Source organism: Sylvia atricapilla, chromosome 7 (genome assembly GCF_009819655.1).
Source record: "Sylvia atricapilla isolate bSylAtr1 chromosome 7, bSylAtr1.pri, whole genome shotgun sequence".
Lineage (NCBI taxonomy): Eukaryota > Metazoa > Chordata > Aves > Passeriformes > Sylviidae > Sylvia > Sylvia atricapilla.
Genome location: NC_089146.1, coordinates 32,269,983 through 32,296,636, shown reverse-complemented (window position 1 = coordinate 32,296,636; position 26,654 = coordinate 32,269,983). Strand labels below are relative to the sequence as shown.

The 26,654-nt window shown below is 40.1% G+C and overlaps 1 protein-coding gene across 1 annotated transcript in view; it reads left to right on the top strand.

Annotated features, from left to right (window-relative positions):
• The first annotated feature begins 10,448 nt into the window (after nucleotides 1-10,448).
• DARS1 (aspartyl-tRNA synthetase 1) overlaps nucleotides 10,449-26,654 on the top strand; it is a 36,857-nt gene continuing 20,651 nt past the window's right edge. Inside the window, exons 1-4 of the mRNA XM_066323153.1 lie at nucleotides 10,449-10,612; nucleotides 11,625-11,682; nucleotides 16,219-16,311; nucleotides 21,244-21,346. Coding sequence (XP_066179250.1) covers nucleotides 10,541-10,612; nucleotides 11,625-11,682; nucleotides 16,219-16,311; nucleotides 21,244-21,346 — 326 coding nt within the window. The 5' untranslated portion in view covers nucleotides 10,449-10,540. The remainder of the gene's footprint in view (nucleotides 10,613-11,624; nucleotides 11,683-16,218; nucleotides 16,312-21,243; nucleotides 21,347-26,654) is intronic.

The window sequence follows — 26,654 nt, the reverse complement described above, 5'->3', positions numbered from 1 at the left end:
ATTTACGATGTTATTCAACCCACTCTAGAAAAAGCTATATGACATTTATAATTTACAAAGGCTGACAGCTCCATATAGACCCACTGGGATAGACACAGCAATTACAGACAATCCATTCTCTTTGTATGTGCAATGTATTTTCTCACTCTAAAGACAAAGGTGGAATGTCCCATCCCTCTTTAGTTGTAGTGAATAGATATTGTATAGGAAGAAACCAGTCACCACTTGTGGATATCATTACAAACAGAAAAAATATTTCAAAGACATTTCACATTTGAGTTTCGCAGACATTAAAGTCAAAACCAGTTTATTGGGCATTATCCTCATTTTTTCTTGTTTAATGTGCTTTAAAGTACATTACAGTAGATCATACAAAGGCAATTCTAGCTCAGTTAGGTCACCCAGTATATTTTCTTAATCCTTTCTTGTTTGCCACATTTATGTCTCTGTTATTATGATTCTTATTTGCTAAACTGATTACACAAAAGATTCCTTTTGTATTGCCTTTGCAAATCCAGAATTCTCCTTCCTACCTGCCCAGGTAGTTGTCTGTCTCTCATAAAAAACCATTTCCTTTTGTTCATGCCATGCATACATATGACTTAAAGTTCATTTAGTATCACTTCAAAATTCAAATTTCCCTCCAAGCTGAGTAAATTGTTCTGGAAAAAAACTATATTATAAATGTAATTAAGCCCTTAACAGAGATAAGACTTTTGTTTTCACTGTCAGAAATATTTCAGCTTGCAAAACACGTTCCAACAAAACCTTCCCTTGATCCCTAATGTAAAGAGCCATGGGTTCCTTTTGTGAAAAGAAAATTGAAGGGCAGAATGAGAAACATGGTTCTATAATAACTCACCCAACCACAGAGAAAGAGTTACTATTTACAAATGGGAGTTAGTGTATGGCAAGGAGAATTGGGCTCTTGGAGACATAACAGGAAAAGAAAACTTCCTTTGATTTACATCAGAGATGTCTCTTGGATTTCATATAGGAGGCAGTGAAACACTGAGGGACAGAAATTAAATCCAGTGGCAAGAGGTAGAACACAGTGACAGAGGACACCTGCCCCTACTGCCATTCCTTGACAGGTACCAAATGACCAGATTTGCCTGCAAGCAGGATTTAATACACTGTGGAGACTGACACGGGCTGTCCAGTGGAGGGAAGAAGGGAAAGGAAAGCAACCAGGGAGCCAGGAAATATCAAGTCTTCCCACTGTGCCCTGCACACAGTGCAAATGTTTGTACAGACCACTCTGGCCACTGCATGTTGCTTGAGCAACTCATCCCTCTATTTATCCACAATTAGGCAGGAAGGAGATTGTGGATATTCAGAGACTGTGGATATCACATGGCCTTACAGTGACCCTGGCAATAGGTTCTCTGGAAATACACAATGGTTCCTTCAACTTACAGACATGGATATATATCCTGCAGTCATCAACCATACATCCTAGTGCAACACCTCTTTTTAGACATCCCAAACTGAGAAGAGCTAGGTAATTCAATGATAAGAGATTTGATATCTACAAACTTACTCTCACTAAGAAGCTTAACCTATGACTGGTCAGTATTATCTCATCCCTTGATTCTTCAAATATAAAACATCACAAACCACTAGCAACATTTCCTCTAAACAATAGTCTCCTAAGCATGAGGTTTAGAATTTTGACATTTCTAAAAAAACCACAGATTTCTCAATTAATTGCCAAATGTGTGCTTTAGTAATTGTGCCCAAACCAAGAAAAATTACTTTTCTTTTAACAGAAAGTCCAGTAACTAAACTCTAAATGAAAAAAAAAAAAAAAAAAAAGTATTAAAATTTTCATTTTCTCTTCAACCTTGGATTAAGCAGGTGTCTATTTACCAGGGATTTAGGAATACTCCAAATAGAATGCAGCCTATTGTTATGCATTAAAGAAGTGAACTTTCTCTATGAGAATATCCCCACTCACTTCACTGTACCGTTCAGAATATGTGATGTGTATTGAGAAATGTGGGGAAATCAGCCCACCACAGCTATTAGAAAATGTTGTGTTTGACACTAACCAGTCCAGCTGGCTTCTCTGCCTTCTCAACAGCCTTTGCAGCTTCCTTGAGATGTTTTCTAAGGTCTTCCTTTGGCTTGTCATGTTTACAGCACTAGGAGAGGAAGGAACAAAGCAATTTTAAAGCTTGCTGAGAAGTACTTCACGTGCTATTAATAGTGACCTTCCCATTCCTAATTCTATTTGTTCTTCTTCCTCTACAAAATGGGTTAAATCATTCAATTTAATATCTGAGCACCCTTCAACAGTCAGGTCTCTGAGAAAAGCATTCAAAACTAAGTCCTGAGATGTCCTGACCTTCTGGAAATCTTAGAGCCCCATTCTAAGAAAGCAAGAGAGTCACTTCTTAGCAGGTTGAAATCTACTGATGTATTAGAGACCAGCCCAACTCTGAGCACTTCCACACCGGGTACAGGAAGTGTTTATCACAGCAGTGCCACTCTCCAACGGCAGAAAACCCAAGGGCAGGTCTTCTCAGGATGATTCACACTCCAGACAAACGTGTCTTTGCAAACAGTTGTGCCCTACAGGCTACTGCCCACTGACTCCTCCTCAGCTCTTTATCAGGCTCACTTGAGAGGAAGCAAACCCTTACCAGAGGAAATCACTAACCCTCACGTGTGCTGTGTGCTCACCTGAGCATTTCTCACTGTGTTTCAAGTAAGGTCACCAGCTAAACAAACAGCGGAGCGTGGTGCCTGGATGACTTTGTCTGGAACAGACAGTGGTGCCTTACAGAGGCAGCTCAGTCTGAGAGTGTGGCTGCACACTGAACTGTGGTGTAAATACAGCTGATCACAGAAGCTGACCTGTCACACAGCTCTGGGAACAGCCAGTCTCTCCCAGCTCAGTGGCAGAAAAGACCTGTCCCTGGCTCCAGTTAGGTATTCACAAGGGGAAATTTGTAAATCCTCAGATTCTTCATCCACATGATCACCTGGTTTGGTTTTTTTTTTTTTTTTTTTCTGTACCTTGAGCCTTCAAGTGGTAAAAACTTGTACCCAGTTCTTGAATCTAATGCTCAGTTTTGCTAAGTCTTCCTCTCCAAGGAAGGCAGATGAAGTTTTAGCTTTGTGCTAGTGTCTGTCTTAAGCTGACAGCAAAAAAAATGAGTAGCACACCAGTCTTTGTTAACTGAATAACTACAACAAAGGAAAAAACACTGCAAACCTGAATAACTGACACAGAAAATTGAAAGGTGGGCATTTTAAAATGTTTCAAAAGGTGTAACTTAGTAACTTTTATATCTTATTTTCCAGTTAGATCAGTTCAAGTCTACAGATCATAAAATCCAGAATCTAAGTACAAAAATTTGAAAATCTAACTGACAGACCTTGACAGTCACATAGTCAAATCATATACAGCAGCCAAGGAAAATTAACAGGATTATCCACTGCAATCCAGTAAAAAGAGTAATCTATCAAGACCTGAGAAACAGAATTTTCAGAAAAAAGCAACCACCACTGCTATCAGGTATTTAGCCATTCTGAATGAAGGATAGTTAAACCAAAAAGCTGTTATTATGTAGATTTGCGTTTTCATTTGTTAAAAGGAGATGGGAGATGCCAGAATAATCACTATTTTTCTGTTTCTCTGGCACTAGCTGTTAACCATATAATCATAATTTTAGGTCTTTAAAAACCAGCAAAATGGAGAGTGGAAAGGCCCACAGTAGCACTACAGAACAACACCAGCAGTTCTGTATGGCCCTCCCACAGCCTGGAACACCGTGAAGTTTATAAATATCTGCAAACAGACAAGAGGAGGCACAGCACTGAAGGGTGGCTGCAGTCTGAGTAGAGGGCACTGGTGTCACACTGGTGTCCCCAGCCTGGCACTAGGCTGGAAGTCTGCATGTAGGCTGCATATCTTTTAATCACACTACTCGCTCAGAGTTGAAAGTTGTGATCATAATCTTCTTATTCTCTCTAGAGGAAAATAAAACCCCCACACATTTCCAGAACTCAGGACTGCATCACAGAAAACCCCTGACATATCAGATTTGCAATGGGAGGTGTTCAGAATGAAGGCCCAGATCTTACAGAGATGTGATGAACTTGGCACTCTGTAATCCCATTGCCTGGAAACTAGAGGAACTGGAATTTCTAGGTATTTAGACCACTCTGAAAATCTCATTTGATTTCTGTAGAAACAAAGCAACTTCAATCCCAAAAGCTACATTTACCAATCTGTTCTGACCAAATTTAAGATTTATCTTATTTCTTACTGACATGTGGGAGCCATCCATAAAGGATCACCAGTACAGACATTTGAATGACAAAAGCTTGTTTTGATTTTTTTCTCCAAAATGAAAATGACCTTCCTTTGTCCAAAATTCATGAGAATTCTACAAGCTGAGAACAAATACAAGCAAATTAAAAAATCTCCCCAAATGAAATGCCTGCAATTAAAAGAAATGTAAAAGAAAGAGTATGACCTTTATAATTATTCAGAATTATTCAGTGTATAAATTATATAATATATAATAGATACTCAGAATTTGCTGAATATCTTTGTCAAAATAAAATTTGATTTTTTCTTGTGATGGTGGATACAAAGGCTGAAGTCATACTTAATTCAAATCACAGCACTCTAGTCAATGAAATTATCTCAGCTTACAGGAGGAGAGGTCTCTGGTGTTTGCCTGGTAGGTCTGAGAGAGAAAACTCTCAGCTCAAAAAAATTGAACTCTAATGACAGAGTGTGCAGAATGAGCCACATTACCTTCCAGCTAAGTACAACTTTAAGAAAGCTTTAGCAGTTTATCATCACTATATGGTAATGATGACTTTTCTCAGACACAAAGAATTATGGTTTTTATCAATGGTTCATGCCCAAACCAAGTCTTAAAAGAAATCAGCTCAAAGCAGGTGCACTGAGCTGTCAGACCTTGAAATTTGTTTTGAAACCAACCACCTGTTAGTGTAATTGTGTAGCTGTTCTTCCTGGCTTATGGGATTTCAGTTCAGCTGTTGTTCTCATGCTAACGCTTATTTCCTCTAGGAATCAGTCTGTCCATTTCCACCAACCTACACACTTGTGTCTGCCTTGTCTTTGCAGGCTCAGCCAATGGATGTATGCAGAATGTCTGATGGAGCACTCCTGACCAATAACACACTTTGTTTACAAAATACTTCACAATTGCCGTAAGAAAATGGCTCAAAAATAGCATTTAACATCCTCTGTGACACATTTAATCATTCAGATGACTCGTCTCTGCTTCTTGTTTGTTTCAGACAGCAACAAAGAGCACTTTTAATGAGCAATCTCAAAGATCAGACTTAGTGCTGGGGCCTGACTCACATCTACTGATAACACAGCACTGTTCCTGCTGCTGAAACCAAGTCTGAGGCAGGATTCCCATCACAACTTTCTGTTTCTAAAGGTTTATAACTTCGCCAGAAGTTGACTCTGGGTTAGAGGTCAGCAAGGACACGGAACACTTAGCTGACAAAATCTAGAAGAAAAAAAATCTGCCTGCACGTGAGATAAAAGTGTGAAAATTATCAGAAGGACAATGGCTTCAGATGGTTTCTGTAAACGAGAAATGCCACATAAGAAAGAACAATATCCTTGTGCTTCAGGGCTCAGCCAGCACTGCAGTCCCTTTATGCTCCACTTTGCTGTTTTCAGCACCCTTTGGACATCAGCCACCCCAGAAAAAGAACTGGACACTTGGGTGAGAACAATAGCTGAGCTGTTCATGAAAAATCTCCTGTGCCAGCCAGTCCCACTCCTCTGGCAGCTCCACACTGCCCTCCAGGGAGGGCCAGCATCAAACTTACCATGTTTCCCTCAGCTTCCCACTGGCAGCAGAGAATTCCTTGGGAGTAAACACATAAAGCAAGTAAGACAAATACAGCTGATACAAACATGAAAATGTGCGTATTTCATGACAAAAAAAGAGTACAAAAAATTATAAAGATTAAATATTCCGTGTGTTCTTATTCATGCAAAGATAACTGCTATGCAAATGCCTTTTTCAAGTGCCATATTAGGGGAAACAATGAACAATTTATGGATAATAGCTCATAAATATATGCAGCACTGTATGTCCAATGGGCACAGATATTTTACCACGTAAGACACGACAACTGGATTTATGCATGATCTAAAATGTGAGCTTTTTGCAGCTATTTCAACTAATATGGGGACACAAAAACTGTTAACAAGATATCTCCCATTCAAATGTATTGCCCATCCCTTGCTGCAGAGCTTGTTGTCTTGTGTTTATCAGAAGGAACACTTCCAAAATGCTTTGAGAAACTCCATTGTTATCATTGTCTGAACTTAAAAAGACTACACCTTTGTATAGAGTTCTGTCAAAAGAAATCCTGCCGCTTATCATAAGCACGTACTTCCCCAAAGTTCCTGTTTTTTTAGAAGTTTTATTAATTGCAAATGTTGTTTACTAGAGGAAAACCGTGACTGAAGCTCTAAGACAAAGAGAATAGTTGCAACTTTAATCCTTTCAATAAGCCTTTGTTTCCCATTGACTAAAAACTTCCTAAAGGAAGTAGAGCTGCGAAAATCCAGGAAGGAATTAGATTTGCCAAATTCTGTTCCTACTTGGATCTAGATGCAAAGGCTTTGTTATTTATTGTACAAATGTTTCAGCAAAAAGAGAATGATCAATTACAAAAATACACCTCTGCCAAGGTTGAAATTATTAATAGAAGAGCTTTCCCTATCACAGAAGGCACACTATGAACTTGTATAACCTAAAAATAAAAAATTTATTAGTATTTTAGTTGCTCCTGCAATTTTTTCCTTCAGTGGCATATTTTTTTTTCTTTTTTGTTATCTAAAGCAAATTTGGGTACTGGCCTGACAATCATACAAGAACCTAGATAAGTAAACAAATATGGAAAGGGAAAAAATCAAAGGCAACCTCTTAATTAAATTACGCATGCTTTGCAGCATCCAAAATAGGAGAAATCTTCAAAATCCATTTCCATGACAACAAGTAATTGCACACGAAAAAGTGTGCTATTGAGGCAATAAAGCTGAATTCCCTGAAGACCTTTCAGAGACACTACCAATTTGTTTTGTATTTTTTCCCCACATGCTCTTTTTATCTCTGTACCACTTCATGCTTTCTAGGTTTTAACTTGCCAAATGAGTAGAGACTAGGTAAATATGTTCTGATTTACTCCATAGGGCAGAGGTTGTTTTAATTTATTCTCCTAAAATAATTTAAAGGTGATTCCTACCTCCTTCCCACCAACCCTGTGTTTATTGCAACTTTTGATTTCCTGGCCAATAGTATATGGGAAGATTAAAGAATATCTGAGCCACCATTTTTGTAAGATGCAGTGTAAGGACAGGTTATGGATAGTGCTGACTACTTCTAGCTTCTTGTGGTTTCAGTGAAAATGTTTAGCATATTTAAATAAAACCAGCTCAATATTTTAACAAATGTCAAAGGTTTGGCCAAGCTTAGCTGGACCACTGAGTTGGAAAGGCTTCAGTTTGAGCAGCCATCAGCTGTGGTTTAACATCACACCCATCCCTGTGTGCTGCTGGCTGCAGCATCCTGACACAGGCTGGGCCTGAGCTCCAGCCTGAGCAGCAGCAAATGCCTCTGGATTCCTAATGAGACAAATTTATGGCTCTGCTATGGCAACGCCCATGGAACATTTGTAACTTGAAACACACATAACTAAATCTTGGAATGGCTTTGGTTTAGGACATTACAGGTGCTAACGCCCAAGTTTCAAGGATATTGTGGATATAATTATTCACAATGTCTTAAACTTTCCTTTATCAATTTTCTTCAAATAATAGAGATACATGGGATACATCTCCAAAGCCACTGAGAAGTGTTTTGATACGATCAAATTGTAACAAGAGACAGAAGAGGAGAAAAAAAAAGATTTTGAGCATTCCACTTTTCATCACAACAGTTGACAACCCCCTCCCTGCCTTGAAGATGGGAAAGCCAATTTTAATTTAAACTACAAACTGTTGACCAGGCCTCAGCTTGGCTTTGCAATTCACTATATGCCTGAGGGATAAATTATTTAGCATTAGCACATGGTATGTCATGTCTTATTACTTAAGTGGAGGATGGCCTCCATCCAGCTGCACCCCCGGGGCGCCCCGATTGGCCGGGGGTGATGTCATTTCCATGTGCTAATCCCGGGCCAGCTCCCGGGGGACAGCGCTGGCCGCTCCCCCGCAGCCCCTCCGCCTCCCCCGGGCTGCGGCTGTGCTCGGTTCAGGGCAGGTACCGCTCGGAGTCACGGTTCAGGGCAGGTACCGCTCGGGCTCACACCGGCGCCCCGGGACAGAAGGTGCGGCCCATGAGCCTGCACCTGACGGTCTGTGCTCCTCACAGGGCATTCAGCAGCAGTACAGTGACATGGAAGATACGTTTTTGCTGCAGACCCAAGCTAAGTGGAGAATTTTGAAGGGTTTATTTAACTACATACTAAATTATTCTTAATTTAATTTTTCTGGTTTTCTGTTTTCAGCGTATTACGGATTTTTGTTCAAAAAAAACCTATTTCCACACTGCAAGACAAAGGGACCTTGGACAAATGACGTGAGAGCATGAACTCTGCAAAATGCTTCTTCTGGAAGTTTGGCAATGGAATAATTAGACACGGTGCCCTTTAAAAGGCCATATTTTGTTTTCAGTTAACACCCTCATTATATATTTTCCTTCAGAACCACCTTCAGGTTATTTGCCCCAGAGGAAATACTCATGCTAGTCACCACTGGAAGGCTCCCAGCACAGAAATAAGGGTTACATGGCTGGTTTCTTTTGATTGAATTTCACAGCAAAGTCGGTGAAATGCCAAGAATTACAGAGCACTGTGTCGTGCAGGTGGTCCTGTCTCACCCTCCGTGCTGAGGGACAAGATTTGCATCTGTTAGTTCAGGTTCAAGTTGGGCAGTGGTTCTACATGACAGGTAACAGGAGACATAGCTGACAAAGAAATCCATGTGCTTTGTTGCTGTTACATTAGCATTTAAGCACAATACACAGTACCCCACCATCAGAACTTCGTTTCTTGTGGTGAGGAATGAAAACTGACAGTGATTTGCCTTCTCTATGACTGAATCTTAATTCCTTTCAACAGTGCACGAGAAGAAAGGATTTTGTGAAAGCTGTGTGGTCTCATGGTGAAGTGACAATTCTCTGAGATAGAGGCTCAGAGAAGGGGAACTTTGCAAGGGGATTCCCACAAGAAGAGATGTTGAACCAGAGCAGCACAAAGTGCTGCAAAATAAACAACTGTAGGACAGGAAATGAACAACGCTAATCGATACTGCAAAAGAGATTAGTTACTCAAATGTGAAAATTCAAAACTAGAATTTAAATCAGGACCACTAACTCTTTCTTGCCCTGCACAAAATAAACAATCTATACATTCGCCAGCTGCATCCAGCTTTGATTTCTGTCGTTTCAAAGCTGGCACCTGCAGCCAGCCCTGGCTCACAACCGTAGCGTTGCTTCAAGTACCCAGCTGCAGGGAAACACCTGCATTTGCACTATTGCTCATCCTCTCAAAACTACCAGACCTACTTGTAGCTAACTAATAAACAGCTAATTATAAATAGGGCCATTGGGCAAGGGCTCAGAACTGCTACCAGGGTAAGCAACGGGAAGTCACGTTTGCTGCCCTAATACAACAAAAGTGCATTTTGATTTGGCTCCACGCTCATTAGCTGGCCACCTCATAGTCCAACGTGTTTATTTATATGAGTATAAATATCTTCAAGGCAGATGCCAAGAGAACGGTGCCAGACTCTTTTCAGTGGTGCCCAGCAGCAGGACGAGGAGCAATGGCCATGAACTAAAAACCAAAGTTTCACCTCAACACAAGGAAGAAGAACTTCCTTACGTGGAGGGTGGCAGGGCCCTGAACTGCTGCCCGGGAAGGGCGTGGAGTGTCCCTCTCTGGAGACATCCCAAATCCACCTGGACACATTCCAGGTAACCTTGCACTGGCGGGGGGATTGGACTGAGTGATAGATATCCAGAGGTCCCTCTCAACCCAAACAATTCTGTGATCCTCTGATATTACCTCTGGCCACAATGTGATGGACTGTGGAGCAGGGCGAGCGAGGACCACACCCACCCTGCCTCAGCCCTGCCCTGCCCAGCACAGCACAGCTCCGCAGCATTCGCCTCAGCATCATCAGCACGGGGCTGGAGGCGGCCAGACTCGCCAGGACGGCGGCGGCCCCCTGAAGTCCCGGCTTGTGAGGGGAGCAGGGAGCCGCAGCCACCACCCGATCCCCGCCGGCAGGGCGGCGAGACACCCGCCCTCAGCCCGCCCTGAGGGCACGGCGCGCTGCGGGAGGCGGGCAGCGCGTGCCGGGGCAGCTCTCGCGATACGCTCGGCCGGCGCCGGGCGGGGCAGGGCGGGCGCGGCGTTCTCGCGAGAGTCGGGCGCGCGGAAGCGGCGTGGCGTGCGCGGAGCCGGGCCGTGAGGGGCCGTGAGGGGCCGTGAGGGACGCACCGGCCGCCGCAGGATGCCGAGCGCCGCCGGCCGCGGGCAGGGCCAGGAACGCCGCCCGGAGAACGAGGACTCGTCGGCGGCTGATGTGGGTCTCCGCAGGGAACGCGGCGGGCGCGCTGTTGAGGCTCCCCGGGGTGGGGGTGCTGGGCCCAGGCGGGGTTTGGCTGAGGCCGGGGGCAGAGCTGCCCTTGGCTTTACCCTGCCTGTCCCCCCACTCCCCCTTCGCCGGGCCCGGCCTCTGACTCCCTGAGGAGCTCTAGTCCCCCCAGAAACACCTGGGCTGCTCCCCCACAGCGGCAGGTTTCTGCAGGGGCTCCTGCCGGCCTGGTAGCTGCTTCTGCCTTGTTATGTGAAGATCACAGAGCAGTGCTGAAAAATTACAGGCCGATGTTTCGTCAAGAAAACAAAAGTACTAACAATGAGCATCAGTTCATTTTGTTATAAAGTAATTTTTGCTTATTCTTGCATCAGCAATAAGGAATTCCAAGTATTGGTGGCTTCCCTAAAGTTAAAAACATGCCACAGTTCATCAAAAGCAGATAAGCAAAGACCCTCCCCAAATAAAGTATTTAGTAGGAACTTTGGCTCATGTATTGAATAAAATAAATGAACCAAGGGGTTTTATTTGAAAATGAATGGGCTAGTTGGGAAACTGAAATTAAGATATTTTGGTGAAAATACTGCATTCCTCTGTCCCTTACCTGGAAGATTTTGTTGCGAGTCAAGCTCCACTAGGCTGTGACAATTACATGTGATCTGCTGGGTTTTTCAGTGTGCCTCAATATGGGAAGGAAATATTTAATCTATCTACTTATGTAGGACTCAAATATTTTTGAGGAGTAGGCTCTCCGTAGAGGTAATCACACTAACTTTCTGTATAACAAGTAATAATCCTCATGCATGGTTGTTGTTGCTGGAATTATTTTTTTCTTTGAGGGCACAATTGTCTTCTCTCCCTTGTATATCTCCTATGAGTCCAAAATGCAATGTTTTTTTAATACTATAGCTAATTATTTTGTGTTTCCTCAGTTCATTCTGATGATGTTCAGTTTTTTTGTATGTGCTTCTTTGATATATGTTTCTCACCTCCATTCTAGGATTATGCTAAGGAAAGATATGGAGTGTCATCAATGATACAATCTCAAGAGAAACCAGGTCAGTTGAAAAACAAAAAAGTTTTTGCACGAGAGAGGGTGGGAAAAAAAAGAAAAAAAAGAAGTTACCTACCAAATATCTTTAGTACTTCCTTGAGAAATCATTTACCAAAGTTTTTCATTCAAATCCCACTGGCATTTTCCCCCTTTATTTGGGATTAATTTGGCACTTGTGGGACACTTGCATTTGGAGCGCCAAGTGCAGGTTTGGTCTCTGCAGTGCCAGGAAGGCATTAACACTTTGGAGCAGTCCAGTGGAGAGCTCCCATGTTGCTCAGGGGACTGGAGCACAGCTCCTGAGGGAGCTGACCTTGCTCAGCCTGGAGAAGAGGAACGTGGGATGATCTTTACAGTTTAAATCTGCTTGATGGGAGGGTGTAGGAAAGATAAGGCCAGGCTTTGAAGGTGTGTGGTAATTGGACTGGAGGTCATGGACACGAGTCAGAACAGGAAATTGAGATTGGAGGGAAGAAAAAAAACAAAAAACCCATGAGTGTTGTTGAATATTGGAGCTCAGTTCTGGATTGAGAGGAATCTCAGTCTGCCCTTGCCTGCACCAGGCCTTACACAGTTTGTCAGTTTTGTGTCTGTCCATCACTGAAGGCTTTTTTCTTAATTATTAAATAATTGCTATTTATAATGTACTGAGTCCTGAAATGTCAGGTTCTTTGTGTGTTTGGAGTAAGTTCTGCTGTGACTTATTACAGCAGTGCTCTGTCTCTGGGTATGATCTATCTGCTTATGCAGCCTTCCATTTCTCCTGTGTGTGGACACCAGATCCATTAATATTGGATATTAATATTTATGGGTTTTATCAGTCATACCACTCTGAATTCAGGCAGTCAGGATTTTCTCCTGATGTGGAATTGGCATTCAGAAAAACTTAGCAGCTAGAGAACAATCTCCCAGGCCAATATCCCAAGAAATAGTAATATTTGTATTAAATTCAGTGCATGAGACAGTAATGAGGGAAAGTAACAGACTGGCTCCTTGTAACTCCTTCATAGTAAAATGTAAACCAGCAACATCATCTGTGATGAGGTGAATACTAATTCTCCCTGGAGTGATTGTTTTGGTTGATCCTCCTTTAGGAAGGGAAATGCAGAATGTAGGGAAGAGAAGCAGTCACAAGAACACTAACATTGGAAACAACTGAAGGGGAGCTTTAGATCAAGAGTGTAATGGGACAAGAAAATCAGCAGAGACTGCATTAGCAGTCATTGTTGAGTAAAATACCTTGTGGCTGCCAGAGAAAGGGAGCTGGAGTTGGAATGAGGTTGGAAGCAGCCCAGCTGTGTGTTCCCTCTCCTGGATTTGCATCCCAGAGCAAACAGCTGTGTGGGGGACCTGAGCTGGCAGATGGAGGTGGCACATCAAGTCCTGCTTTCATGGAGAAATGCCAACTGTCTCCTGTTCAGAAGATACACTCAGAAGTACTGGAGAGAAAGATATGTTGAGAAGGAAAAGGGTGAAAGCTACAGCAAATTATATGAAAAAGGCTGAGTGTCATATTTAGTTGCATTGTCCCCTTGACCTTTCATCCTTATTTACAAAAACTTCTCAGTATATGGACAATGTTGAGTGAGTTTTCCATTTGGCTTAAAATGCAATCTACAGCACTCCTGCTGTTCTGTAATTTTAGGAAGTAGTTATCCAGTACAACAAAACTGGGGAACAATAAAGAAGAAAATGTCTATAACAAAAAAGCTGAAGATCAGCCTAATCCCTTCCTAGAGACTATTTATTTACAGATTCAATAGCTCCTGCCAGGGAGAGCTCTTGCCAAAGGATTCAAAGAAGGGTGAGATATTGTCATCAGTAACTCTCCAAAGGGTTCTACTTGCCTTGAGTGTCTTGGAGGAGCTACTGCTTGGGACAGGGAGTGGTGAAGCACAGATAGGCATGTTCCCATCTCTCTGAAGTGTATTAATTGTGTTTCTGAAGTGTGTGAAGGCTCTGAAGGCTGCCTGCCATTTCTGAATCAGAGTAGCCAGTGGCGGTATGAGGTGTGCAGCCCACACAGGGGCTGGTGAGCTGAGCCAGCACAGCCCTGGCTGGCAGCTCAGAGGGAGCTGCACTGGTGCTGTTCTGCTTACTCAGGTTACTGCATTGTCCTGGGATCAGTGGCTGGACAGCTTACAGTGATCAGGACCAGTTATTCTTCCTTTCCAAGGAGTGAGCCTATTGTCCTTTGGCCGTGCTGATAGATTGTTGTTCCTCTGCAGGCAAATTAAAACTCTCAGGTTCACAGCTTTGTTTCTCCACCCTGCTCTGTTGAATTCACACACACCTGTGCCTTCTTTCTTGGCCCACTGAAGTCTTTCTTCTGCTTATGTTGGCTGCCCTGGCCATCTGATGTTCTTGCTTCTGTCATGTCAGGTCTTAAAGTCCTTCCTGCCTGCTTGCTAGTAAAACTCCATTTTTGGCCATTCCTTTTTGCTCCCTTCAGATCCATTATCTCATATCCCCTCTCTGTAAGCTGCTTTCATCTAATATTGCTTTTGATTTTCAGGTTTTTATGTCAAACTTGCCTTCTTTTTTTCAAAATTTTTACAGTACTTTGAAGATGCTGGTGCTACACAGAGACATCAGAAATCCTGATCATAAATTCCATGATGCAGGATCAATTATCTTAGTAAACAGGTTGATGTGACAGGCAGGGAATGGGGTCTGGAGGTGAAAAAGTGTTGTTTTATTTATCCCACACAGCTTTTTGGACTTTAATCCTCTCTTCCCATGTTTAGAAGAGGTTGGAGTTCTGAGAGAAAAATAAATAAGGATATTTAGTATGTTGGAAAGAAGAGATTGGGCTATACATTAAGGGAAAAAAGAACTAGCCTCCCATCCTCAGCCATTCTGTGATTATGTGATCTGCTGTTGGAAGAAAGGGCTTTATGATGTCACCTTTTTAATAATTAATACCACATAAAAATTCTTGTGTTAAATGTGTCTGGTTTACCCTTGGTGAAACATGAACTGTTAAGTATCTGAAAGAGTTAAAAAAATACTTATCTAATGCAGATGGTTCCTGAAACACTAAGGATCCATGAAAGGTGTACTGACTCATTCTGTCTTTATGCTTCTGCCTAGAAAATATTTTAACTTTGTAACAATACAGCTTCAAGTTGTCTGAGGTAATTTCAACTGTCTGAGTATCAAACTCTTAAAAGTACTGAAGGTTGTGGATTGTGGTGGTTGCATGTTTCCTACAGTACTACACAAAGTTTGGATATTAGAAGTTGCTGGCAAATGATAATGTCTTTATTCCCATTTCTTCCTTCCCAGGCACACACACACTCTTCATGAATATATTTGAGTCAATTTCCTATCACATTTCTCGGTGCATTTCCATTCTGTTCCGGATTTGATATGTGTCTGTGAAGAAAGAGCTGCATTGCCCTGACATAAGCTAATAAAACTTTTCAATCCCCTGAAATCCCCAGTGCAGAATAATAGGCTTGCAGGGCAAGCTGTGACTGGTATTCAGAGACAGAAGGAAGGAGTCCAGAAGAGCAGATGGTAATCTGGAGAGGGCAAAAGCTTGGGTTTTTTCCCAAAACTTTAGAAAAGTTCTGTCAGGAAAAGTCTACAGTGGAAGTGTCTAAGCAAATTTAATGTTATTTTGAAAAGAGGGAGAAGTTGGTGAGGAAAGAAGCAGGCCAGGAATAACCGCAGACACCCAGTGTATTGTTAGTTCATAATGATTGTATACACTTTTTAAAGTCCTGATTTATTTAATTTTCCTTGGTAACTTTTTCCCCCCTTTGCTATCCAAAATGTGTCCTTTCCAAGCTATACTTTCCTGTTGTTACTTAGCTTTGCAGCTACATTGGGTTTGAAGGGTTCTTCTGATCCAGTCTTGGCTCTTACAGTGATAATAGTGCTTGATCAGGTGGTCAAAGAGATCCTTCTTAAATGAATGTTAACCATTTTACACAGTAATACTCTTGTTGCTCCAAAATGCCATTGTTTTAATCATAATAAATTTTTTTAAAAAATTTATAATGCATTTTAAATTTGTGTTTTCTTTCTTTTCTTTATTTTAAATAATAGTTATTTGACAGTTATATTCATCCTACTTAGTTAGGGTAGATAGAGAGAGTAATCCTGTTACCTCTGAGCCTTTGTTTTGCTGGGTCCAACAGAGCAGCTTTGACCCTGCCCAGTGCAGCAGGGCACACATCCCTCAGGCGGCAGAAATTCAGACTGATAAGTGCAGGTAGTACAGTGAAGGCCTATCAAAACCAGTGTAGTCATGCTGGGTTCTGCCATCCATGAACTACACGAGTCTTGCTGTTGGTAAAGTGCAGTGTGGCCCTGCTGTGTAAGTCAAAAATAAACTTGAACAGTTTAGAGCTACTGCATCAAGTCACTAAGAAAGGAAATGGGATCTTGTGTGTTTTCAGTCGGTTACACTGTTGATAGAAAAAATAATTTTTGCATTTATTGTCAATTTTATCAATAGCAATGTAGAAGGTTTATATGGAGTTTAAAGTGAAAAACTGTTATAAAATGTGTGTTTTTTTCTGCAATTCAGATAGAGTTTTGGTTCGCATAAAAGACTTGACGGTGGAGAAGGCCGATGAAGAGGTTTGGGTTCGTGGCAGAATTCACACCAGCAGAGCTAAAGGTGAGAGGCCTCCAGGGTTTTTGGTTTTATTTCCTCATGTCATTAGTACAACCTTAATGTTTATTTTGGTTTCATAACCTGTTACTTATATCTTGCATTCAAGAAAACTTTTGCCACCTGGTTACTCAGGGTTGCCTCAGTGTTGCTTTGACTGGTTCTTTCTCTTTTTCCACCTCTCTTTTTCCCAAGAGGGGAAAGAAGATTTTGATCTTAGCTGTGTGGAAATCAGTCATTGTAGTAAAAGTGAATTTTTGTTTTACTCTATTGCTAAATAACATATGGACAATTGTAAATAATAGTAATTAAAAATGTCATCCTTCTCCTTAAGGTGTTAATGGTTGTGAGATAAAACACTTCTAGGCTTCTGCAGTAAAACATACTTGTATTATAAATGTATTGTCAGACAGGTCATCTTTCTTCTGCAGCACATGTAGATTTTCACCACACCTTTTCTTTGACAGGAAACAAAAATCTGTTAAAATTTCAAAATTCTTACTTTCGATTACTGGTATCTAATTATATTGATTTGAACTTCAGATAAGAAGCATCATCTTTCTTCAGCAAGACAAAAGGGAAACGCTTGTGTACGTTCTCAGCAGTGTGGGCTGTCACACTTGGCTGTCTGACAGCCATATTTCTTCCCTGGAATCAGAAGTTCCCTCTGGAGACCAGGTTGCCATATGCAAACTTCAATAGGCTTTGGCCTTTGCAGCTGACATCAGATGCTGACAACTGTTGTGCTGGTTTCAGTTATGTTTAGCAGCTCTGTAGATATAAATAACTTGTCTTTCCAAGAATTGAAAAAAAAAAGGCATAAAGAAATTATCATCACAAACGAAACTTAACGGTAGTCTTAAAATTGGGAATGATGCAAATTAGGGATGAGAACCCAGTACAGAATATCATCAAGGTATCAGCTTCATTTCTCTTCTTGAGAATTCATTTTCTTAAAACATGTCCCTCTTAATGGGTGTCTGTGCTGCAGTTGGTTAAAATAAGGAGCTGCATTAAAATATATACATATGGTGCACATTTTAATTTGTGTTAGAATCTTTAAACTTAAGGAGTCCTTTGTGATTTCCTCAGTAATTTTCTAATGGAAATCTCTCAGTTAATTGAAGGAATTGTCAGCTCCAAAAGGTATGAGAGCCTTGCTCATTATAACATGAAGTTGTTCAGACAGAAGACACTCCATCTGATTTAAATGTTAGTGTTGTTACTATCCGTATATAAATTAAAATATCCTTATGGCTTTTTTTTTTTCCAGTTATAGGAAGAGTTCAGGCTATTAACAGAATTCAGGATATTAGAAGCAGGTATCTGTGCAGACCTTGAAAGCAATGTAAAGTGGCTCTCTGTAATACATTGGTATGTGGGGTCTTGTGTGATATATACATTTCCATCAAACACAGTAACATCTCTGTAGCAAGGCAATGTGAACCTAAAACAAGCTGTTGTAATCCTTCACTTTGACCTCAGGAAAGACTTTTAGTTTTGATGAAACAACAGTGCTTATTTTCAAAACTCTTTAACACAACCTGAAGAGTGAAAGCAAAAGGAGTTGATCATGGGCATGAATGATCTGAATTTATTGATGGTGTCTCTTGTTCCCTCTTGGTCTGACAACACAGAACAATTCTGACATTCAGGGAGTGCTGCTAGGGAATGCCATATGCTTGTTTACTTAAGCTTTGAGGAAAGAATCTTACAAGCAAAGCAAATGTTTAAGAGTAAAAAGTAATATTAGCCTTTCCCACACACAACATGGCACTATTCCTACTGCTGTGGAAAGGAAAGCCTTGCAGGAAACAGGAAAATCTTTCACAAAAACAAGCTTTAGTTTTTCTCAGAAACTTGAATTTGACTCCTAAATAACCAACATGGCCTTTATTTAACCCTGTCTGGTTCTGACCAATAAACCAAAAAAATTGATGGGAACAACTGCAGATTCCAGCTGTCTCCTATAGCAAGTCACTCATGGAGTGTGATGGAAATTAACTGAAGGATGTGTAAAGAATGGGGTGTTGGGAATTTCTGTGGGTTGTACTAAAATTAAAGTTCACAGGGCCCTGTGGTTTGTTTCATAGGTTGAATAAATGTTATTTCTGGCCTTATTTTAAAGCCAGCCTAATCTGCTGATCATGTTTATCATTGAAAAGCCCTTGGGACCTTGGTCTGGGTTTGGCCAGGCAGCTGGGGCTTGAGCAGAATGTTAGACCTGAACTAGATTTTGGATTTTGAATCCAGAGGGCTATGAAACATCTGAAAATAAGAATTCCACCAAGAGCAATTTAAATATTGGGCCAAATTTTATAATAAACCGTCTAAAGTCTTCTCTTTGCTGGCAAGTGTATGTAACCATCATTTAATTGATACAACCAATGATTTTTTTTATCTTTATACACATTACTTCCTTACATCCTTTTCTTTCATAAGGTTTTGTGTGATTAGGTATTTTTATCCAACACAGACAGTGGATTACTGGTTGGTTTCTGTGCTTATTTTTGATGGAATTCTCTTCTTTGTTCCATGCCTGAATAGTCTATGCATTTTACTGTGTCAGCTGTTTTTAACCAAATTTCATTTGAAAGGTTTCGTCTTTTAGGCATTCTTGTGGGACATGGTATTGTTTTTTTAATAGGAACTTAGAGTAGTTTACTGTTGAATGTGAGTAAATTTAGTGCTATATTTTCCACCTAAACACCACATAAGTATTTTCCAATGTATAGAGAAGATCCTATTGTCCAAATTTTTTCTTACATGGTTCCTTTTTCACATCTCTGGATCTGGAAAGGCTTCTAAGCATGAGCTAGATTGGTCTGGTCTTTTTGATACTTTATTTTGAATGCCTTCAGCTCTCTCAGGAAAAGTTCTCTTCCCTCTTTTAATCTATGTGCTGGGATATTTTAACCAGTCCTGTGAGTGAGGTCCGTTTGATCACTTATCTTTCTGTGTGATTAGAAGTGTTGTTCTGCTAAACATCCTCCTTCATGAAAACAGCTACTGTTACTCATGGCAAAGACATTTGAGTCCTTTTATAATGCCCATTATTCATCAGAGCTCCAGTGTTTGGGATTAAGTACAACCACCAGACTTTTGGATGAGGAGCTGAGCAAGCTGGTCTCAGTGACTGAGATGTCCCTGCAGGGGGTTGGACTGGATGGCCTTTAAAGGTCTCTTCCAACCCAAACTATTCTGATTGCAAGTCTTTTCATTATTTCCCTGTCTTACAGCTGAGTTACATCGTAGCTGTCTTCAGCTGTGCCTTTTTTGTTTGTAGTACATCAGTGCTGAAACTTTGATCATATTTTGCTAAATTGTTTGTGACTAAAATCATGGAGACAAATACCATCTCCTAGGAAATACTGTATCCAGCCACACTGTAAGAAACGCTGAGATGTCAGAGATGTGAGATATGACTCCCTTATCTAAAGAAACTCAGCATATCATGTCCTGTGGAAAATTTGTACTTTCTTTGTTGCTGGATCTGTAACACAGCCTGTGTTTTTCTAATTTAAGTCTGTTATTTAGTGTCTGCCTGCAAGAAATTTGTGTATCTGTACCATATTGAATATTGCAACCTGGAATACAGAAGTGGTTGTACTCTGTTTCCTGAAAACATGGAATTAACCTTGTTGCATTTTTCTTGTAGGGCAAGATTAGTTATTCTCAATAATTATAATTAATATTTAATAATATTTTTTACTGGTTTTGTATGTTTGCTTTTATTTCCATGAGACTGTGTGTCAGGGGTTCTGCATTGAATATTCTGATACTCTCGAATTGTCTGTAGCTATGTGTCAGGAATGGTAATCTGCATAATTACAAATTAAAACTGCCAACTGGCTTTTTAGTGTCAAGTTTCAAGTTAGGTATGTGGTGGTTTATTGGTTTAGAGTTTAAGTCAACAATAGCAGGGAAGTAGCTGTCTATAACAAAACTTCTGGCTTCTTCCTATTCTCACCATTTCAATGGAAATGTTATGACGTTCTGAGTCAGAACTTGGGGTTAGAGTCTTACTGGTGCCTTTATCAGATATTGGTACACCAGTGAAACGTTTGTTGTTCATTTCTCTCTAGGAAGAAGCTTTTAAAATCACCATATTTCCTTAAAACTAAGTTAAGGAATAAATGGTTATTAGAGATATGAGAAAAAGTATGAAATGGTTATAACTGTCAGCTAAACAGATTAGAATGAGCTTTGTTGACTTGGAAATACCCATTTTAAAAGTCAACCAAATGCACTATGTTCTTTGTACATTATTATTAATTCCTATTAACTTCTTTTTCCCTAAGCTGTTCATGAATAAATTGCTCTTACAGGAATTTTTAATTGGGTCTTTTAGGTTCTTGTCATTCACTAGAATCAATACTCCTTTTGTTCCCCTTCTTTCTGAATGTGTGGTGTATTATAGAATGAACATTGTTGGTTTAGTCCTTGTGGTGCAAAATGAAGCCTAATTCTCTCAGAGCAGCTTTGTAAAGTGAATTCTACAGCTTTGATTTGAGAAGATGAGAAAAAACTTTAAAATAGTTCAGACTTGAAGTAGTTGTGAGCAAAGAAACAAGAAGTATGATATATTTCTTGCAGTTGAAGAAAAAGTTACTTTCAAAGTTGTAACTTCTTGTTTTTCTTTTGTCTAAGTATTCTTTATCTTGGAAGGCTTACTGTTATTTTTAGAAAATGTCCATTCAAATGTTTATAGATGTAAGGCACAATTATTTAATTTATCTCAGTGTTTGTGTGTGTACACGTACAGCTGAGGAGTTTGAAGCAGCTTTTTGGAGGGGAGGCAGCGATGAATGAGACGCACATACACACAAACACTTTAAAGCTCAGTTTATGTTTAAGTAGTAAAGAATTTTTTCTCATTCACAAAGACCTCGAGTAACTTGTCCTTAATACACCTGTGTTGTTTCTCTTTGTATTCAGGGAAGCAGTGCTTCTTAGTCCTGCGTCAGCAGCAGTTTAATATCCAGGCTCTTGTGGCTGTGGGACAGCATGCAAGCAAGCAGATGGTAAAGTTTGCTGCCAAGTAAGTAAGCAATTATATCCTGTTGTCAGAGTAAACAATGGTGGGAACCAGGACTCCCAGGGGTTGGGACCATTTTCACACATTAACATCAATGCTTCGTTTGTTTTAAAATGTAGTTATTTAAATTGTCAGCTCTCTATTGCGTTGAATACATTATACTGACAAAAGATAAAATAGAGAACAGGCTTGAAATTCATTCTGAACTGCTGAAGCAGCATTCTCTTGCCATAGACAACGTACATTTTCTTCCAAGCTGGCTAACAAAAAGTCTGGCAAGCTGAGCTTAGTGGGGCACTTGGTTTGGTGTGTGGTGGTGCTGTGTGTCTGCACATGTTCAGCGTTTCTCTTAGACCAGACGTGCAGTGTAGTAATACATTTTATACTTAGAACTGTTGTGAAGAAGTCCCATATTACAAGTGGCTTATTGAGTTGAAGAAATTAAGAGTAGCTTCTTGTGTGCTGGGTTAGTCTTATCTGCACCTTATTTTTGGCACTAAAATTTTAATTTTAAAAAAATTCGGCAAGGGCGATAGTTAGACTTGCCAGTTGAAAAAATGTTTGTTGCAGCAATTTGAATTCACTTATTTGGTTTGTTTTGTTTCTAAAGATAAAAAATTACCTTTCCCTTCTGTTGGCATCAAGATTGTGCTTTCAGGTTGTCTTGTAGTAAACATGCTTGTGTGACAAATGTGCTTTATAGTAGAGCTTTAATCATGTCTATTTGCTTGTTCACAGATAGAAATGTGGATCAATTCTGTGCAGTTTATTCGGTGCAGAATATGTTTAACATGTGGCACTTGAGTTGCTTCTGTGTAGTTCTTGGCAATACTCTCATGCCTGGGAAGAGAGCCCCCACTAATTAGCTGCAAAAGTGCCACAGCCTTCAACCTTCAATATGTCAGGGAGGGGAAGGATTCATTATAGTGGAGACTTCCAGAAGCCAAGTTAAGAAGGTTGGGATAATGCTGCTGCTGCTGGGGTTCAAGGCAAGAGGAAAACAGAACCAGCAGTGTTTGTTGTTTGGCGGTGCTCAGTGCTGGCAGTGCCAGTGTGAAACATGCTGTTCACAGGTGTTTATGAGCCAAAGTGAAGTGTTCTGTTTCTTGGTGAAATGATTTGTTCTCTCCAGCACTTGGAATGTCTGAAAAGAATTGAGTGTTCCCTAATTCATCTCCCTGGAACTCCCAACAGTCTGCCTGTACTCCCTTGAGAAACTTGTGCTACAGAACAGAGGAACTACTCTTAAAGTTGTGATGCACACTCTTCTGTTCTCCAGTTCTCTCCAATATCTCTCCTTTTTCAGTTTTTGTCGTGGTTCTTCCCTCCACAGCTGAATTCCTTACACTTCATGATTGGTAAATCTTTGTGGTTAGGAGCTCATGAGAGGGAAGCTGGTCTCTGTTTTTCCAAATGCTGACTGCCACTCATAAACCTTCTGTGATGGTTTTTTGTAATTCACTGATCGTTTTTTATTCAATTAGTGTTCTGCCAGATTAGTGATTTAAATTAGGCCATGGAGGTCCAGAGGTAACGAGGACTGGTAAACAGTGGAAGAGGGTATCTGGAAACAGTAGAGGGTGAAGCTCCTTTCTCTTCTGGCAGCAGTGAGCTGTTAAATCAGGCAGAACCTCATCCTTAGGTTCTTCCCAACTCCCTGTCATCATCCCTCTTGATGAGACAGGCTTGAATTTCTTAGAGTAGCTAGACTGATGGTGTTTTACTGTGTTTTGACTTTTCCTTCTGCTCCTTTTTTGGGATAGCATTTGCTAGCTGAATCCTGGTGCTTCAGCTTCACTTACTTTGTAGCATTCATGTTTCTCTTTTTATTTGTACTTCTGAAATGATTACATGCTCATCATGTTCTCTGAGTAGTGTAAATATTACAGCCTTCTGGATTTTCTTTCGGGGGTTTGCTTTTGGTTTTTCTAACACCATTAGTGCAGTCATCTCAGGATTCCTTCCCACCAACAAACCTATTTTATTAATATCCTGCCATGCTCTCACTTTTTCCAGTGTTTCATCTCCTGATGAAGGACAATTCTGTCTTGCTGTTGCCACTGCAGCTGCCTCTTGTCCTTCAGAGGCTGCTGCAGTTCCCTGCCTGGTGAGTGCACATGGGGTCACTGTGTCAGCAGCACCTGAAGCACAGCCCCAGTACGTGCCTTTCCTCAGTCACTTCCCTGCTGCCTTTCACCTGCTCTGGACTGATCCCATTATTTCTAGCAGATGAGGCTGGGCTTAGATGTCTAAAAATAACTGTCCTGTTTCCCTGCCTTTCTCAGTGTCTTTTTTTACCATCTCATTTCCTACACGTTAAATGAGGAAACACAAATTTTTGAAGAAAAATTTAACTCAAATACCATAAATTTCAATTAATTTTTAAAATGTTTTCACTGATAGGATATAAACTATATTTTCCATGTGCTATTTTCTCATATTTTCATGCTGTGTCCACAAATTTGTTTAAATCATTCTGTAAAACTCTGGATCTTGAATTTTTAATTTTATTTGATTAAATAATGAGTGGGTTTTGTAAAAATTTTCATAAATTATAAACAAACCTGTTCCTCTTTTAGATATTGGCACATGGAAACCAAGAACTTTCATAATGTTCTGTGGTCAGCAACATTCATACAGTAATTAACCACCATTATCATTAGAATGTGAGTTTTTAGTGAGATACTTCATAGTGGTTCGACTCAGGTTTACAAAGAAATTTCTGTGAGCTTAACCATGGAAAGTTTCTAGTTGAACTTTCAAAACAAAGGTAGCACAGAGCCAGCCGAGATTGGCAGTTGTGGAATTGTTCTTCTGCCTTTTATCAGAAAAAACAATTCAGCCTGGTCCTGCAAGGGATGCTGTGTAAGAGAAACAGTTAATTGTCTGTTTTAGACAGCAGTTATGCCAGTTAGTAATTTATCTTAGTAATGTATCAACCAGCTTTTTTCCATCAAGCATTGGGTGTGGCTGGTTTTGGTTTTCTTTCTCCTTTTCTGTCTCAGCATTGAGCCTTTCTTGCCACGCCACTGCCAGGGCCATGTGAGCTGATAGAGCAGTTGGGAGAGGTGGTTAACAGATTCTAATTCAGCTGCTCAAAAAAATTTGGTCTTGCACAGGAAGTAACTTGTTGGCTCTTTGTAGTAGAACTAGAAAGTAAAAATGCAGGAAAGAGATGAAAATGGAGGGTGGGGGAAAGGTAGTTCACAATTCACAATGTAAAAAAATATATGTAATTTCTTTAGCTAGATAAACTGGTAATACCAGGAAGACTGCTGTATATTGCAGAATGTTTTCTTTATCCATTTCAGTTTAATTTTTGTATCAGAAGACTGGAAAAAAATGTCAAATTGCAGCTAAGTGTGCTGGTTACACAGAAATTGAACTGGTAGTTGGGGACTCAGGAGTGTATAATAACCAGGGTTCGTTTAGAATAACCACTTCAGTGCTCTTCAGTGTGAATTTGTACCTTTGTAATTGGTTGGTCAAATTTTGTGGGTGTTCTGGATTGATAAATAGAAAAGTGCAGAGAGAAATGTGAGATTGTGGTAGATAACTGACTTAACAGGAGCCCATGCAGTTCTCTGACATTTGGAAAAGAGGAATAAAATGCCATTAATGTAATATGTGCCTGGTTTTAGGCAATTCTGGAATATTTTGTCCACTTTTGTTGTCTTTGTGCCTGAATGTATGTCAGATGGGAAAAGGTTGATGGTGAAGTTGCAAGAAGAAAGGTCTTGCTTTGATATACCATGATACATGGTCAGGCCAATCTGCCTTCTGTGAGACTAAGAAAACTGTTCTGTCCTGGAGAAATCAGTGAGTGATTTAAATCCTAGTCTGGTGATGCTGCCCAAGGTTTTCCACCGATGGAGGGTTCTTTACATGGCAGATACAAAGGTATGACAGGATGCATTGAACAGAGGATGAAATTAAGGGAATTTGGAAAGGAAATAAAGTGTAGGGATTTTGACTGAAAATTACTAAGAATGCATTGTGGATTTTGTTATTTAAAATCTTTATGAGCAGATTGGCTTTTTTTCCTCCAGAAGATACCCAAGTTCAACCAAGTTGGTGTAGGAAACCGATCATTACATATTTAGGATGAAGAGAGTAGGAGTAGGTGTTTATCTGGCCTTTTTGTACACAGTGTCAGATAATTTCCTTTCAAGGGGCTTCATGTATACTTGCTATATTTGTGCAGATAGGATTACAGTTGCTCTTGTTGTATAAACAAAAGGTTTATACTCTTAACTACTGACAAAATGCACTCATTTTTTGAAAGTAAACCGTTGCCTTCACTTTCATGGGCATTCAGATAAAGGATCATTGATATTATTTATTAAGACAACTATTTAATGTTTTGTGTTTAATAATGTACTAATATAATTTGTGCAGTCTACTTACAGAAAGGTGTTGAAAAAAAAAAAACAACTAAATGCCAGAATAAAGTATAGACGGTATAGAAGAAGTAAATGTTTTCTATTTAAAGTCTATAAATAACCAAGTTTCTTCCTATTCTTCAGGCTTTTGACCAAGTTGATTGTGATTCACTTTGGGAGGCCAGCATGGGTTCAGCTTGCAACACGAAGCTGTTGATGAAAGATGTTGTTATAAAGACTGCAATCCTGTGGTTAAAAGAGAAAGTCTTGGCTAATAGACATGCAGCTAATTAAGAGGGACATAAGGCATCTAGTGGACACTTTAGAAATTATAATCTTGATTATTTTGAATATACATATAAAATAGTTCCCTATACAGAGAAATTTTTTATTGTTGCACTTCATGAATCTATATACTTAAATAGTTTCTTGTTGGATTAAAAAAATCTAAAGATGTCATCTGTCTTTTCTTAATACCTTATGTATCCTACTTTAGTTTCTAGTTCCTGATAACATTAATTACAGGTATAAATGTTGTTGTCCTTAGTGGAAATGGTGGTACTTTGGCATGTTTTTCTGCTACTTGTTCCCTTTTATTGGTGTTTGGGGGTTTTTTGTTACCCAGGGGAATTTTATCAAAAATCACCTAGATGACTTATTCCTGCTGCTGTGAAGACTGCTTTGCTGTAGTTACTGGCATTTTATTAAAACATCCTGTTTCTTGTTATGACTTGAACTGAAAATGCCATTTCAGAAACATCCTGGGAATTACCTGTTGGGATCAAAGCAGCACCTTCCAGGTTTCTGTAGTTTACGTTTGATGCAGTGTTACGGACTTCAGACACTTCAGCTCTAGGTCTTGCTGAGCATGGTTCAAACAGAACTCGAAACACAAGCTTTTATTTCCATACTGGATTGAATGTGGAGTT